At 40.5% G+C, this 17,769-nt stretch overlaps 2 protein-coding genes across 4 annotated transcripts in view; both read left to right on the top strand.

Annotated features, from left to right (window-relative positions):
• Window positions 1-11,775, top strand: part of LOC129817582 (cilia- and flagella-associated protein 206-like) — a 41,354-nt gene extending 29,579 nt beyond the window's left edge. Inside the window, exon 13 of the mRNA XM_055872982.1 lies at window positions 11,688-11,775. Within this exon, the coding sequence (XP_055728957.1) occupies window positions 11,688-11,696 (9 nt within the window). The 3' untranslated portion in view covers window positions 11,697-11,775. The remainder of the gene's footprint in view (window positions 1-11,687) is intronic.
• Window positions 5,357-17,757, top strand: LOC129817583 (CMP-sialic acid transporter-like). Of its 3 annotated transcripts, XM_055872984.1 has the most exons (14): window positions 5,357-5,776; window positions 6,890-7,291; window positions 8,164-8,292; window positions 8,942-9,201; window positions 9,306-9,425; window positions 9,524-9,617; window positions 9,728-9,776; window positions 11,688-11,868; window positions 12,396-12,555; window positions 12,667-12,819; window positions 16,379-16,445; window positions 16,550-16,726; window positions 16,977-17,111; window positions 17,289-17,757. In XM_055872984.1, the coding sequence occupies exons 6-14, from the start codon at window positions 9,525-9,527 to the stop codon at window positions 17,414-17,416; spliced, it is 1,143 nt and encodes a 380-aa protein (XP_055728959.1). In that variant the 5' UTR covers window positions 5,357-5,776; window positions 6,890-7,291; window positions 8,164-8,292; window positions 8,942-9,201; window positions 9,306-9,425; window position 9,524; the 3' UTR covers window positions 17,417-17,757. The 3 variants fall into 3 exon arrangements, with proteins under 3 accessions (XP_055728959.1, XP_055728958.1, XP_055728960.1); XM_055872983.1 differs by lacking the exon at window positions 6,890-7,291 and having other exon boundaries at window positions 8,164-9,201; XM_055872985.1 differs by lacking the exons at window positions 6,890-7,291; window positions 8,164-8,292; window positions 8,942-9,201; ... (1 more) ...; window positions 9,524-9,617; window positions 9,728-9,776 and having other exon boundaries at window positions 5,361-5,776.
• The last annotated feature ends 12 nt before the right edge of the window (window positions 17,758-17,769 follow it).

Genomic DNA, 17,769 nt, shown 5'->3' with positions numbered 1-17,769 from the left:
CGCCCTATGGGACTCCCAATCACGGTCGGTTATGATACAGCCTGGAATCGAACCAGGGTCTGTAGTTACGCCTCTAGCACTGGGATGCAGTGCCTTAGACTGATGCACCACTCAGGAGCCCATAGAATTATGGTTTTTGTTATCCTTCAGTGGAATACCAGAAGTTTTATTGCTAACGGTCAGGAGTTTAACAAATATGTAATAGATTTAGAGATCAAACCTGATGTGATATGTGTTCAAGAAACATGGCTTAGACCACATCTTGATTTTATTCCGGGTTATTGTTCAATCAGATCTGCTAGATCAACTGGACAGGGTGGCGGGTGTGCTACGTACATAAGGGAAGGTCTTGTATATCGTAATATTACTGTCCCATATGAATGTGTGATGGTGGAAATCTACAGTGCAGGTAGTAATATAAAGTTATTTGACAAGGGTTGTAAAAATTATCTGTAGCGATGTTTGATGTTGATGAAATTGGGCTCTAGAGGGATATGGTGCGGCGACTTTAATGCACATAATATTTTATGGGGAAGCACACATAGTGGCTTGCGAAAGTCTTCACCCCTCTTGGAATTTTTCCTATTTTGTTGCCTTACAACCTGGAATTAAAATTTCAGGTTGTAAGATTTTGGGGGGGGGTTTGTATCATTTGATTTACACAAAACATGCTTATCACTTTGAAGATGCAATTTCTTTGGGGTGAAATAAACAATTAAGACAAATAACAGAACTTGAACATGCATAACTATTCACCCCCCCCCCCAAAGTCAATACTTTGTAGAGGCACCTTTTGCAGCAATTACAGCTGCAAGTCCCTTGGGGTATGTCTCTATAAGCTTGGCACATCTTGCCACTGGGATTTTTGCCCATTCTTAAAGGCAAAACTGGGTTTTGCTGGTGTACAAATTCTCAATTGGATTGAGGTCTGGGCTTTGACTAGGCCATTCCAAGACATTTACATGTTTCCCCTTAAACCACTCACGTGTTGCTTTAGCAGTATGCTTAGGGAGACTGTCCCAGTCTCAAATCTCTGGAAGACTGAAATGGGTTTCCTTCAAGAACTTTCCTGTATTTAGCTCCATCCATCATTCCTTCAATTCTGACAAGTTTTCCAGTCCCTTCCGATGAAAAACATCCCCACAGCATGATGCTGCCACCACCACCATGCTTCACTGTGGGGATGGTGTTCTTGGGGTGATGAGGTGTTGGCTTTGTGCCAGACATAGCGTTATCCTTGATGGCCAAAAAGCTACAGTTTAGTCTCATCTGACCAGTGTCTCCCACATGCTTTTTGACGAACACCAAAAGTGTTTGCTTATTTTTTTCTTTAAGCAATGGCTTTTTTCTGGCCACTTCCGTAAAGCCCAGCCCAGCTCCGTGGAGTGTATGGCTTAAAGTGGTCCTATGGACAGATACTCCAATCTCCGCTGTGGAGCTTTGCAGCTCCTTCAGGGTTATATTTGTTCTCTTTGTTGCCTCTGATTAATGCCCTCCTTGCCTGGTCCGTGAGTTTTGGTGGGTGGCCCTCTCTTGGCAGGTTTGTTGTGGTGCCATATTCTTTCCATTTTTTAATAATGGATTTAATGGTGCTCCGTGGGATGTTCAAAGCTTCAGATATGATTTTATAACCCAACCCTGATCTGTACTTCTCCACAACTTTGTCCCTAACCTGTTTGGAGAGCTCCTTGGTCTTCATGGTGTTGCAGACTCTGGGGCCTTTCAGAACAGGTGTGTTTATGTATATATACATAATATATATATATATATGTGAGATCATGTGACAGATCATGTGACACTTAGATTGGGGCGGCAGGGTAGCCTAGTGGTTAGAGCACAGGTGTCAAACTCATTCCACGGGGGGCCGAGTGTCTGCGGGTTTTCGCTCCTCCCTTGTACTTGATTGATGAATTAACATCACTAATTAGTTAGGAACTCCCCACACCTGGTTGTCTAGGGCTTTATTGAAAGGAAAAACCAAAAACCTGCAGACACTAGGCCCTCCGTGGAATGAGTTTGACACCCCTGGGTTAGAGCGTTGGACTAGTAACTGAAAGGTTGCAAGTTCAAATCCCCGAGCTGACAAGGTACAAATCTGTCGTTTTGCCCCTGAACAGGCAGTTAATCCACTGTTCCAAGGCCGTCATTGAAAATAAGAATTTGTTCTTAACTGACTTGCCTAGTTAAATAAAGGTCAAATTAAAAAAAGATTGCACACAGGTGGACTTTATTTAACTAATTATGTGACTTCTGAAGGTAATTTGTTGCACCAGATTTTATTTAGGAGGTGAATACATATGCACCCACCACTTTTCCTGGGTGGGTTTTTTCAGAATGTTTTGAAACAAGTTTATTTAATTTTTTTCACTTCACCAATTTGGACTATTTTGTCTATATCCATTACATGAAATACAAATCAAAATCCATTTAAATTACAGGTTGTAACGTAATAAAATAGGAAAAATGCGAAAGGGGATGAATACTTTTGCAAGTCACTGTAGATGCTAATGGTACTATTGTTGAAGATATGATGGAAACAAGAGCATTAATATGTCTTAACGATGGGATGTTAGAGGGGTTACATACTGCCTGGACCTCACAATGGCTTCTAACTATTACATCTATGTGTGAATGGAATGTAATGAATGATTCTACTGTTGGAAGTGATCATTCTTGATTTCGTGTACCATGAACTGTGATGTACTATTCCAGATAGAGTACCATTCAGAAGATGGGGCTTTCATAAAGCAGGCTGGGAGTTTGGTAATCATTGCTTAAAGTCTGTTGGACAGTTGTCTTTAGAGAGGCCGGTTGCTGTATGTGCTGCCTCTGTGACCTCTGAGTTTGAGTGCTGCAAATTTATATGTACCAATGTGTGAAGTGGGTGAGAAAGGGAAGGTGGTTCCTTTGTGGACTGAAGAGTTGTTAGAGGAATTTCATAATTCCTTTATGTACTCATTAATTAAAATCAATCTGTCTATTTCTAAGAATTTGTAAGATACTTATTAACATAAAATAGACAGAGTACAGTCTTATTAAAATTTGATAATAGTATTTATTCTCGGAGCACGCTCCCATTTAACCATAAACAACAGTTTATAAACAAAATATGACGTCATTGGTTACAGAATAAAGCTCCTCCTCTTGACCAAGATAAAACAGGTTGCACACACATGACACACAATATAATTTATTCTCCTGAAGGCTCACTATATTTATTACCACTTTAGCAAACAACTCAAGATAATGTAAGACCTAAAAGGTTACTCACTGCCTTATCTAAACACCTCAGGGCTAAGTTGGGTCAGTTTAACCATAGTTTAACCATCCTTTTTGTTTACTTTATAACCCACAGCACAAACTTCTCTAAGTTGGAATGGTGTTTATTATGTTTTAATTCCTCCTTGTTCATACTACATAATCCCTTCCTTATGAATTAACATTATTAATCAGATATAATAATACAGGATTAGAGTTTAAATTAGTTATAGTTTTATCAAAATGTAGAAATTGTTTAGTCATTATTCATAAAATTCCTAACAAGAGTGCACTGCGACTATTCAATAAAGAAATAGGGCTTACAGAGTGTTGTGTAGGAATATAACTCCTGAGAATCTAGTTGATTTCCAAAGGAAGAGCGCTTTAGAATGCAGGATCATTAAGTCTGTCAAGATAAATGCATGGAGACAGTTCTGCTCTACAATCGTCAGGGGTACTGAACTGGGTCTATGTTGAAGAAGATGACTGGAAGAAGCAAGCCCACTCGAGTTCCAGTTTTGATTGTGGGTCAAAAATTGTCCGTAACTGATAAAGAAAAAGCTGACTTGTTGGCAAAGACATTTGCTAGGGTACATAGTGGGGTTAATTTGGCTGAAGTATATAAGCAACGCAGGTGGGAGATTTTAAATGCTCATGTTAATGTGTATAAGAAAAGGGATACTGTTGACTCTTCCTTGGATGCTGTTTTTACCATACATGAGATGCGTTCAGCCTTAGTAGGCTGTGGATATACAGCCCCAGGTCATGATCATTTGTGCTGTGATGTTTAAGCATCTACCTGATGAGGTCAAATAGGTTTTCCTGGGCTTATTTAAGAAGATTTGGAGTGAGGGCCTTAGACCTTCTGGTTGGAAAAATTGAGTAATATTACCTTTTGTAAAGCCTGGTCAGGACCCTTCATGTGCTGATAGTTATAGACCAATAGCACTGACCTCTAACTAGTGTGAACTGATGGAAAAGATGATAGTCAATAGATTGTCATGTTTCCTGAAACATAGAGGTTTATTGAGTCAATGTCAAATTGGATTCTGTAAAGGTAGATCTACTTTGAATGCATTAGTAAAGGTGAGAAATGAAGTTGAAAAAAACTCTGGTCATGAAAGAAGTAATGTCTACTGTCTTTTTTGACATTGAAAAGGCTTATGACGCTATGTGGAGAGAAGGCCTACTGATTTAATATGGAAAGACTTGGTATTGGTGGGAGATTATATAACTGGGTTTTGGCCGCCTTATTTAATTGCTCTTCAAGTTAAAATAGGATCAATTTTATCTGATGCCTATGGAGTTGACAATGATATTCCTCAATGCAGTGCTATCAGTCCTATTTTGTTCAACATTAGGATTAACGATGTGTTTTCGAATGTAGGTAGGGGTATTGGGGCTTCCCTATATGCTGATGATGGAGCTATTTGGAAGAGGGGAAGGAATGTCTCTCGTGATCAAATCTATTCAACAAGCTACAGTGGATGATGAAAGATTGTCGATTGACTGTGATTTTAAATTGGCAGTGGTGACAATTGTATGTTCTTCTCGAAGAAGAAAGTTGCTGATAATATACAGGTGTTTCTGTATGGACAGCCTATGGGGGAGGATTTCTAAGTACAAATAGTTGGGTCTATGGTTCAATGAGTGATATATATATGGAAAGGTCATGTCATACATGTTGAAACAAAGTGTAAGAAGGTGGTGAATCTTATGCGCTTGGTCTCTGGTTACGAATGGGGTGCTGATAGACAATCGTTAATGGATATTTATAGAGCTCTGATCAGGACGACAATTGATTGCAGGTGTATAGTTTATGGAACAGTGGCGAAGACTTGGCTTCAGAAACTGGACAGAATCCAGTAAATAGCTTTAAGGATATGTATTGGTGCGTTTAAATCAACATCTGTATGTGCCTTGCTAGTGGAGGCAGGTGAGATGCCTTTGGATATATGCCGTAAAAATTGTCATTAGCATTTTGGGTAAGGTTGAAAGGCTGTGAGGTTGAGCATCTCATTGCTACATTTCACAGATGGATCCAAGGACCCAGTTAGTGGGCACACGGGAGCAGGTGTTTAAGTTCCTGAATTTGATGTGCGGTCACATAGGGCGGTGCACAATTGGTCCAGCGTTGTCGGGGTTAGGCCGTCATTGTAAATAAGAATTCGTTCTTAACTGACTTGTCTAGTTAAATAAAGATAAAATCAAAAAAAAGTTGTCGGCATGCACATGTAACGTTGGTTTGCGGACTGCCATTATTTCATTGACGAACATCAAGCGAATGCTTGACATTTATACATCCGGTGAAAAATCAGTCTCATTGTTCTATTTGTGATACGTTTGGTGACAGGCTGGTTTACAGACAGGCGGCTCGGCTCCGGGACTGCAGCTGGATGCATCTTAGATGCAGACAGATGACAATGGTTTGAAGTCTGGTTCGTTTGTTATTCAACGTTAAATACCCATTCATTTTACAACGCACCATAACAATCAAGTTAGCTAACCATGGCTAACGGTAAGTGAAATTTGCAATTCTTAGCTACTTACAATGCTAACGTTAGATAGCTAGCTAGTCTCTAATGTTTCGAAACTAAACGCAGCAAGCTAGCGTTTAAATAAGTAATATTCTTGGGTATGAATTTATTTGCTAGCAAGTTAAAGTGTGTTTTATGTTGCGGACGGAAAAGAGTCATCGTCTGAATCGTGGAAGCGCAAATGCTATGTAGCTAGTTAGCCAGGTGCAGATTTAGCAAGGTGGTTCTTGCTAAACCAAAATCGCCCGGCTGCATAGATTGTTTTTGTAAACGAATTCAGAAAATAAAGAATCACGTCAATAAGTGGCCGTCCACATTAGCCCTTTTCAAACTGCATTGTTAAGCTTTATCCCTGGATTCACACTTGTATTCCAAAGCCCTGGGCAACCGGACAAACACAACTTGCTGATGCGACCAACAATCTCTCAGCCACGCGACCATTTGTTACATGTAAGGCATTTATTAGCATATTAGGTCCCCTTGCTGTTAGCATAGCATTTTGTGAATGTTTGAGGACATTGCTGCCTCTCTCTGACCTCGGAAACAAGGTTTCACTTTAGAAATGTGATCTTGCCCCTGCACAGAGAATGCTGTTCACGGCCGAGACATCAACTTTTCTGATCCAGGCAAAAGCATGTAACAATATTATCATGGATGGTAATATCTAGATAAATGTCAACAGAATAAATTAATGAAAATCGACGGAAATTGAGACCTGTGTGAAACTAGCCACAATAGTGGAATTTGCGTTAGTCGAAAAACAGCAGGTCCGGGACAAGGTATGCTACTCGGTGACACTCACAGAACACAACTGTAGAGTTTGTAAACAAATATTAGCGTCTTAGCTAATTTTATTTGAAAGACGAACTGCTTCAAAGACAATAATCCATGATGGACTGGCATAGTTGTTCATTACCTATATTATCCTAATGGTGATCCAGCTTTACACATTTAAATCAGCCCAACTCCCGCCTTGACATGTGCCCAAAATGCATAAAGTCAATCGCTTGGCCTGATATAAGTATAAATACATTAAAGTACACACTAAAGAGTAAAAAAACATGTAAGCAAAATACTGTTTACATTTTTTTTAGGCACAACTGCAGACTTCAAAGAATTGGCCAGGGCATTCACAGAGTTGGTCTGATGGTGCCTGCTAATGTCATCGACCTCACCCTTTGCTTGAGGAACAAAAGAGGAAGCCCCCCCATTTGTGCCATGTCATGAGGATACCTGGACCACGATTGAGATGTGCCTTTTTAAGTAAATCAAGTGAAAAGGAGAATGAAGTTGGACTTTAATTTTTGCTCCTCCAGTTACACAACCTCCCTTCCAATCTCTAATTTGATAGGCCTACCTGTAAAATGGGAGGGGTGTCATATCCCCTTAACCAGAGAAATGGGACAACATTTACACACACTTTGGTCGACTCAGCTTGGCGATTCAACTTTCAGCTTGATCTCAATTATTGGAGAGAGGCCTCATTGCTTTATCAGGTATGAAGGGTGTCAATACAGTGCTTTTGTTATTGGTCAATTTTGTTGTTACTAGTACTCTTTGTATGTTTGCCTATGTTGTTAATTTAATAGGCCTACATCAAATTTTATTGGTCACATACACATTTAGCAGATGTTATTGCGGGTGTAGCGAAATGCTTATGTTTGTAGCTCCAATAGTGACATGAGTTGGGGTCAATGTGAATTGAAGTCAGTCAATTCAGGAAGTGATTTGAATTTACAAATTGGAGAGAACTTGACATAAATAGCTTCTCCTTGTCCGCTTATTTAGAAGTAAATGGAAATAGATAAGTCTACCTCTTAAATTATTGCATTGGAATATAATTTCTCAAATTGACCCCAACACTGAGGCCTAAATTCAATATTTAAGTGAGATGAGGATCTCACTGCGTTACATGTATTACAGTTCCATAGGCTCTCTAATTTACCTTCATTTACAGTTTTACTCTGTTCAAGTAGACAGTTATCAATAGTTTGTTTCTTTGTTATTAGTCATTCAAAATGTACAGGCCTACAGTATTTGGCACCCTCTGTTGGTGATTTGCAGGATGTGCAACGATACACGTAAAAGGAGGGCTGTGATTGCCTACTATGGTCCATTTTATAGAGAGAAATTGGCATTACTTTAAAACTAGCAGAGATCCAACTCTGGAACTTTGATATGCCTATAGAGTATGTTCAACAATATATTGTAACATTCCCATTCAAAATATTTATTTTTATTCGTGTAAGAAAATTGTTACTGAAATCAAAATACTGCTCTTATTATAGGGCAAGCGGTAAAGCTTGATATGACATGTAGTCAGTGATATGTGGCCCAAAATCATGTTTAATGACATTTCATTTTTCAGTCATGCAAGACTTCATGTATGCATATGGTTCCCGCCATAGAGCTAACAATAGGCCCCAATCACCACACAACCCACACCCCAAGTGCCACAAGTCCCACTTGCCGTGGCTGAGAGATCTTGGGTAAAGAGGTAAGAATTGGTTTAATTTGCATAACTGTTTAAATGCTTAAAAAAATGGACATACTAGCAATACAGAAGAGAAATCCTTATTTCATGTTCCTTGGTTTAATAGTTGAGTTTTATTCCCCCCTTATTATTTGTATTTTACAGCATCACCTACAGTCCACAATCTTAATTTAGTTTGAGGATATGTATTTCTAAAATGTTTATTGTTACAAAAACTTTCTTTCCTTAGTTTGTCCTGGTGGTCGGTAATTCTAATCTTTGTGCCTTAGTGGATGATATTGTGCCCATGTCAAACCGAGCTGGTAGCACAGGTCATGCTGACCTGACTTTTGGCTTCATGTCCACTCTCCTGGAGCCAGAGCTCCACATCTGGAGGTAGATGTTTGTGGGATTGTGTTACCACAAGGCCTTGTCCCTGCCATTGTCTGTCTCTTAGTTCCTGGTAAACAACTTTACAGACAATCCATCCATCGATCAGGCAGGGAAAAGGTTTAAAGAACTCCTCCATGCTGCTCTGTTGAAGTGGACTGAGTAAATCCTTAATTACCATTACTAGTAGCATAAAGGCATGACGTAAGTGAAAATCACAATTTCCACGACCATGTTTTGCAAAGGACTAAAACCCTGGAATGTTACTTGTAATTATTTGCAGGTCTTTGTACATTACTTCCCACGTCGCATTGACGTCGTAAAGGAACCAAAGTACCAGTAGTAGCTGGCATTGGAGTATGAAGACCAAGCATGGGAGCTAGGTGTGACTTGTGCCTTCCCACTGGTTCCCCTGGTCCCACAATAAAGTACACCTGAGTGATGATTATGGGATTGCAATTTTGGCCACGCTGATCAGACACTTCGTTTGAGGGACTGCGGTGCATGGCTGCTACTAGGCCTACTTCTGCTGGGATTTAAAGTGTAAGAAGATAACTTCTCATTTTAATCATCACTTTTTTCAACAACAAAAAATCTGCATTTATGCATAGTCCAGTCAAATGAAGTGTCTAATGCATTCATTTCAGGATGGGGGTGGAGGCAAGATTGGCCAGATCTCCAGGACAACTACTTCTAGTGCACCCCCATCAGGACCCCCTCTTGCAGCCCCACCTGCTCCTCCAATGGCTGGCCTTGTGATCCACAGTGTAAGATGTTAGATTTTAATGTGATTGTTCCTTATTTTCTCTGCATGTGCACTATCCAGACCACAAATTATAGGTGTCTAATACCTCAATTATTTCAGCATGGGGGCAGAGGCAAGGTTGGACGCCCAGTGGCTGTCACTCCATCAGTTCAGCCATGTGGAGGCAAATAAGTACTTTCAGGCAACCCGCAGGGTATGTTATGTACTGTTATTGGTAGAAATGTCATCAATATATGTTTAAGTGTGCATGTGTTAAAGTATATAGTAATCAATGCGAAACCTAAAATATCCATATGGTTACAGGGTGAAGTGAACAGTGCTGTTATCTGCAGCCCCAGGATCACCCTTGAGGGTCAGTGTGAGAGGGAGGTGGATGTCCTGTTCAGTCACCATTCTACCACACTGATTTTTTTACTAATCAACTGCTCAACATTACCAAGAGTATTAGAATCTGGTCAGAACAAAATCTCGAACAGCCTGCAGCTCGTAAAGAGCAGGTGGGGGCAGCCCTGATGGTTGAACTGTTATTCTTCAATCTACTTTATTCTACATTTCATGGGCGTATGTTGATTTGTGTATTTTCCAGGAGCTTGCTCGGTTGTCTTATTAAAAAGAGATCAGGGAAGAATTTGTCAGTTTCTCCTATATTGGCTCAAATTAGTTACTGTTTTTGACTTCCCTCTGGAAAGTTGTTTCTTTAAATAAATACTGAATAAAACATTTCTGTTGCAATTTGTTATTATTGGGTATCTTAAATACTGTCACTGAGTAGGCTGATAACCGTGGACCTAAGATCCATAGGTAAGGCTGTACATTGCAAGATGAATTTTCAATACACTGTTGGTTGAGTGGTGAACTTAATGTGGCTAGTTTCACACCGGTTTCAAAGTCCCCCCAATAAGTGCATTGACGCTAATATTTGTGAAAACTCTTCACAGTTATGTCCTGTGGGTGTCACTTATATAGACCGATACCCCATTTCATGGGTGAACAATCTCTAGCTTAGGCTCTACTGTCCAATATGAGTTCAACAGTCGACACGTATTATAGGCTTAATGTGGTTAATTACGCACTGGTTTTAGAGTTGCACTGTAAGAGCTAAGATGCTAATATTTTTGTAACCTCTACATAGTTGTGTTCTGTGGGTGTCACCGAGTAGGCTGATACTCCATTTTATGGGTGCACAATCTCTAGTATAAGCTGTATAGTATGCCCCCAATGCAGATGTGGGGATTTGAAGTTTTTATCTGTTATCAATTGTATTTCATTTTGGATTTTTTTAGCCATATCTAGTCCAAATATGGCTTGATACTACTGTTTGGAAGGCTCCTGCGTGGTGCAGCTGTTTAAGGCACTGCATCTCAGTGCAAGAGGCGTCACTACAGTCCCTGGTTCGTATCCAGGCTGTATTACATCCGGCCGTGATTGGAGTCCCATAGGGCGGCGCACAATTGGCCCAGCGTCGTCCAGGTTTGGCCGGGGTAGGCTGTCATTGTAAATAAGAATTTGTTCTTAACTGACTTCCCTAGTTAAATAAAGGTGTGCATCACTTTCAATGGGGGACTTTCGTTTTGAATGCAAAACCCAAATTCCACTATTGTGACTTCCTTACTGTGGCTAATTTCACACAGGTGAAATTGAGCATTTGCTGCCCTTCCAGCTGTAGAGTTGGGAGACTTTCAACACACCCACTCGCCTGCTACCCATACTTGGGAGTTTGCTGCTTCAGTTGGCTAGCTGCCTATGTGAGATGTTAGCCAGCCTGCATAACACCTGTTTTTGTTGGCCATAGCAACCAATGTATTTTCACAGATGAAAGTATTGTTTTTTTTGTCAGGTTTTTGTCCTCAGATGGAAGGATGAAAGGATATACATTTACTTATCAAAATAGCTACAGAACGCATCACAAGCATATGCAAATTAAGTGCAGCTTTTCTGATTGGACAATGAAAATGAGTTGTTCTGACCCCTTGTCACACTGGCTATTTTTGCATCATGTTTCTGGGGCTAGCCCCGAAAAGTCAGTGCTAACCTTGCTCCTGAGCAGGGCCAGCTAGCCCATTTTAGAATGTTCAAGTGTGAACACTCACTTAGCCCAGGCTAAAATCTCCCTTAGCCCAGGACTAAGCAGGCTCTTAGCCCTGGGCTAAGGTGCAGTGTGAACATGCCTAGTATGTGTGATTTCTGGTTTCTTGCCTCACTGACCTACTTGCTGTCAACTTTACACTTTCTGCTGTCAAGACTCTCTGTCCTCTCTCCACAGAGCCAGTGAGTGTGGTGTTCAAGGTGTACTGTCTGTCAGTGATGACAATGGTGGCAGCAACTTACACTGTGGTGTTACGATACACAAGGACAATATCATCAACAGCTATGTACTTCTCTACAACAGCAGTATGCGTCACAGAGGTTATTAAATTGTTCTTGAGCCTTGGGATGTTGACCAAGTAAGTAGGCTTTATCTAGGGCCCAGCTTTGCCATCTATTCTATATCCTGTGTTTTCATGACAGACCAAATAATGTTCCTAATCCATGTGTAAACTAAACAAGTGATTGCTATCCAAGTGGTCTCAGCCTTGAATAAATATATAGAATACCCTTGAAGGGATTGACATTATGGTTTGCCATATTGCCCGGGCAAGTGACCTGAGCAGTTGCAAGTTGAGCCTACCCTCTGGTAGCCCCATTAGGCAGATTATATATATATATATATATTTTTTCACTGATTACCAACATGCAAAGAATTCCAGTAGTCGTATTTGTTGTTCCTCCTGTGTGTAGGTGAAAATAGCTACGTTAATTAAACTGATCATAATCTTCGAGCAAACAAAGAATACTCCTGACTTGCCCGATAGGCGAGTGCCTTTCAGACCTTAAATGTCAATCCCTGCCTTGTATTGAGTATTTTGTTGAAAGAATTAATGCCCCAGTTGCTCAACTTTTGTATATGTTTGTCTTAATTTTCACCTTGCAGAGAAGCTGGCAGCTTTGGCAGGTTAAAAGCATCCATAGTTGAACATGTGTTTCAGAGTCCAAAAGAGCTGCTGAAACTGAGTGTTCCCTCTGTGGTCTATGCGATTCAGAATAACATGGCCTTCATTGCCCTGAGCAATCTTGATGCAGCTGTGTATCAGGTATTAACTTGAAATTAAATGATTTCTTCAGAAAACTGCACATTAATAATTGACTTGTATACTTCCTTCCTGGTACATATGCTCACTGTTCCACTGCATCTCCCTACCAAGGTGACCTATCAGTTGAAGATCCCGTGCACAGCCCTATGCATGGTCCTAATGCTGAATCGCTCTCTCAGCAGGCTGCAGTGGTTGTCTGTCTGCATGCTGTGTGGGGGTGTTGCTTTGGTCCAGTGGAAACCTGCAGAGGCCACTAAAGTCCAGGTACCCTTGGTATTTGTCTAGCATTCTTTTTTTTTAAATTTAACCTGCATTTATCTAAAAACACCCATTTGAGGTCAGAAGACTTATTGTACAAGGGAGACCTAGCCAATGGGCATGTCAAGTGTATGCTGGTTCATTGATGATGTTCTAATTAAACAATAAGGCACGAGGGGGTGTGGTATACAGTGCTTTTGGAAAGTATTCAGACCCCTTCACTTTTTCCATATTTTGTTACGTTACAGCCTTATTCAAAAATGTATTAAATTGTTTGTTTTTTCTCAGTCTACACAATACCCCATAATGACAAAGCAAAAACAGGTTTTTAGAAATGTTTGCAAGTTGATAAAAAGGAAGAAAATCTGACCCTTTACTCAGTACTTTGTTGAAGCGCCTTTGGCAGTGATTACACCCTCGAGTCTTCTTTGGTATGACGCTACAAGCTTGGCACACCTGTATTTGGGGAGTTTCTCCCATTCTTCTCTGCAGATCCTCTCAAGCTCTGTCAGGTTGGATGGGGAGCGTCGCTGCACAGCTATTTTCAGGTCTCTCCAGAGATGTTAGATTGGGTTCAAGTCCAGCTCTGACTGGGCCACTCAATGACATTGAGACATTGAGACATTGACACTCCTGCGTTGTCTTGGCTGTGTGCTTAGGGTCGTTGTCCTGTTGGAAGTAAACCTTCACCCCAGACTGAGGTCCTGAGCGCTCTGGAGCAGGTTTTCATCAAGGATCTCTCTGTACTTTGTTCCGTTCATCTTTCCCTCGATCCTGACTAGACTCCCAGTCCCTGCCGCTGAAAAATATTCCCACAGTATGATGCTGCCACCACCATGCTTCACCGCAGGGATGGTGCCAAGTTTCCTCCAGATGTGACGCTTGGCATTCAGGACAAAGAGTTCAATCTTGGTTTCATCAGACCAGAGAATCTTGTTCCACATGGTTTAAGAGTCCTTTATGTGCCTTTTGGCAAACTCCAAGCGGGCTGTCATGTGCCTTTCACTGAGGAGTGGCTTCCGTCTGGCTACTCTACTATAAAGGCCTGATTGGTGGAGTTCTGCAGAGATGGTTGTCCTTCTGGAAGGTTCTCCCATCTCCACAGAGGAAGTCTGGAGCTTTGTCAGAGTGACCATCAGGTTCTTGGTCACCTCCCTGACCAAGGCCCTTCTCCCCCGATTGCTCAGTTTGGCTGGGTGCCAGCTCTAGGAAGAGTCTTGGTGGTTCCAAACGGCTTCCATTTTAAGAATGGTGGAGCCCACTGTGTTTTAGGGGACCTTCAATGCTGCAGACATTTAGTGGTACCCTTCCCCAGATCTGTGCCTCAAGACAATCCTGTCTTGGAGCTCAATTCGTTTGACCTCATGGCTTGGTTTTTTCTCTGACATGCACTGTCAACTGTGGGATCTTATACAGATAGACTTTCCAAATCATGTCCAATCAATTGAATTTACCACAGGTGGACTCCAAGTTGTAGAAACATCTCAAGGATGATCAATGGAAACAGTATAGCAAAGGGTCTGGATTAGAGGTCGACCGATTATGATTTTTCAATGCCGATACCGATTAATCGGCCGATTTATTTAGATGTTATATATATATATATATATATATATATATATATATATATATATATATATATATATATATATATATATATATCATACACACATTTTTGTAATAATGACAATTGCAACAATACTGAATGAACAATGAACACTTTTATTTTAACTTAATATAATACATAAATACACACACAGCTCTGAAGTGACAATGAAGAGTCTGCTTAGGAGACAAATACTCTCAACTGTTTGAATAAAAATAGAGTTTAAGTTACCTGTGATGAATGTTGAAAACAAACTTTAATATCTAAATGCAGGAAATCCTATTTTAATAATGGGCATGGTAAGAATTGACAACCAAAGTGCGAGTCATAATTCCCATGACACCGAGCAAAATCTGAAAAGCGGTTCCTTCATTTATTCCATAGGATATTTTTAGATTCACTTAAAATAAGGTCTGTGTTTCGTGTAGGCTTACATCACCGTGCCAATTTTATAACTGTGTAGATATCCATAGGACAAGGTAACTCTGATCAATATTGGCTAAATATAAGCGAAGATAAAACAAATTGTAGAGTGGATTTATGAAAATATGTTGACAAACGTTACCTTATCCTAGTGAGATTTACACGGGTATCAAAACGTCGAGGCGTTTTAAGCCTGCACGAAACACAGACCTTATTTGAAGTAGATCAAGACATTCTCTATGGAAGACATGAACAGTAAAATAACGAAGGAACCCCTTTCAAATTCAGCCGCAAGTTATTACAGGAATTATAACGCGTCGACTATTTCTCTCTAAACCATATACCTTTGACTAATCTGGAAACTATCACCTCGAAAACAAAACGTTTATTCCGTTCCGTATTTTATCTAACGGGTGGCATCCATGAGTCTAAATATTCCTGTTACATTGCACAACCTTCAATGTTGTCATAATTACGTAAAGTTCTGGCAAATTAGTTCGCAAAGAGCCCAAACTGTTGCATATACCCTGACTCTGCGTGCAATGAACGCAAGAGAAATGACACAATTTCACCTGGTTAATATTGCCTGCTAACCTGGATTTCTTTTAGCTAAATATGCAGGTTTAAAAATACACTGCTCAAAAAAATAAAGAGAACACTTAAACAACACAATGTAACTCCAAGTCAATCACACTTCTGTGAAATCAAACTGTCCACTTAGGAAGCAACACTGATTGACAATAAATTTCACATGCTGTTGTGCAAATGGAATAGACAAAAGGTGGAAATTAAATGCAATTAGCAAGACACCCTCAATAATGGAGTGATTCTGCAGGTGGTGACCACAGACCACTTCTCAGTTCCTATGCTTCCTGGCTGATGATTTGGTCACTTTTGAATGCTGGCGGTGCTCTCACTCTAGTGGTAGCATGAGACGGAGTCTACAACCCACACAAGTGGCTCAGGTAGTGCAGCTCATCCAGGATGGCACATCAATGCGAGCTGTGGCAAGAAGGTTTGCTGTGTCTGTCAGCGTAGTGTCCAGAGCATGGAGGCTCTACCAGGAGACAGGTCAGTACAACAGGAGACGTGGAGGAGGCCGTAGGAGGGCAACAACCCAGCAGCAGGACCGCTACCTCCGCCTTTGAGCAGGAGGAGCACTGCCAGAGCCTTGCAAAATGACCTCCAGCAGGCCACAAATGTGCAATGTGGAAAGAGTGAAGGGATCTGAATACTTTCTGAATACGCTGTATGGCAGTTATACCATGGCTAAGGGCTTTTCTTATGCACGATGCAACGCGGAAGGCCTAGATACAACCCTTAGCCATAGTATATTGGCCATATACCACAAACCCCTGAGGTGCCTTATTGCTATTATAAATTGGTTACCAACATAATTAGAACAGTAAAAATATTTGTTTTGTCATACCTGTGGTATATGATTTCATAAAAGCCAATCAGCATTCAGGGTTCATAATGGCTTTTTTAGAATCCAAGGATTTGATAAGGATGTTACACATGTTCTAATCTTATTAGGTTGAGCAGAACCCTTTTTGGGGGTTCATGGCCATTGCTGTCGCTGTATTCTGCTCCGGATTTGCAGGTAATGTATCTTCATTTTTTTCTTCATACCTTTAATAATCCATAACATCATTTATGACGGTAATGGCAGGTTATATTTAATGGTGTCACTTTGTGTTTGAACAGGTGTGTACTTTGAGAAAGTCCTGAAGAGCTCAGACACATCTCTATGGGTGCGGAACATCCAGATGTACCTGTCTGGCATCGTGGTCACCCTCGCTGGTGTTTACATGACTGAGGGTACTCAGGTTATACAGAAAGGCTTCTTCTACGGTTACACGCCTTGGGTGTGCTTTGTAGTTTGTGAGTCAAATTTCAAGCTTGATACATAAACACAATCATGGTTTGGTTTTTTTCAGCAGCAGTTTTCACAAAGTGCTATATAGATACCCATCCTAAAACCCCAAAGAGCAAGCAAGGCAGATTTTTATGCAATTAAGGTTTTCTTGCTTTTCTACCATGCCTGGGGATGTTTATTATAAATCGTTTTTTATTTTCCTAACCTGAATTTGTCTTGTACATTGAAGTTACATTTGTTATTTTATCCTTCCAGTTCTGGCCAGTGTGGGTGGTTTGTACACATCAGTGGTGGTGAAGTACACAGACAATATCATGAAAGGCTTCTCTGCTGCAGCCGCCATCGTTCTCTCTACTGTGGCATCTGTCGCTCTGTTTGGGCTACAGATAAGTGAGTTGATCAATCAGATCTCTGTGGGTAGGGACTATCATGAGTTACTGTTCAGACACTGGGCTTTGACACTCAAGTGTTAATATATCGTATAAAAATAGAATCTGACCAACATATTTTGGCTGTGAGTGAATTTATAGTCCATTGCAGGTTTTCAGTAACCATCTTTTCTTTCAGCTGTTAACTTTGCCAGTGGAGCAATGCTGGTGTGCATCTCCATATACCTGTATGGACTCCCAAAACAAGACACCACCAAGCTTCCAAGAGCAGACAAGGATACCAAGCAGAAACTGATCACTGTTTGAGGCCTGGAAGAACTTAAAAGTTTATGGCCTTGCCTGACCACTGAGCTGGACCTGCCCGAGGCAAGGAACTTTAATAATTTATCACTAATGCTGGAGCATAAGGGAAGGGATTTAAAAATACACTTATACTTCAATATTTTGTGGAGCTGAGGCATAGAAAATAAATACCTGTTTTTGTTGACTGTTACTGCTGTTAGTCATGGACAATAGTTATGAATTTTTGTCAGTCATTCCACTTGTCACAGTACTAAATGTATATAGACAGCTATCTCATGTTATTTGAAAGTTGTTGTAACTCATTATCTATAATGAACATTCAAAATACATTTGTTGACCCTCAATGTTTTAATGGC

The sequence above is a fragment of the Salvelinus fontinalis genome, chromosome 20 (assembly GCF_029448725.1).
Source record: "Salvelinus fontinalis isolate EN_2023a chromosome 20, ASM2944872v1, whole genome shotgun sequence".
NCBI lineage: Eukaryota > Metazoa > Chordata > Actinopteri > Salmoniformes > Salmonidae > Salvelinus > Salvelinus fontinalis.
The sequence above is the reverse complement of the archived record's forward strand: the minus strand, read 5'-3'. Positions and strand labels throughout refer to the sequence as shown.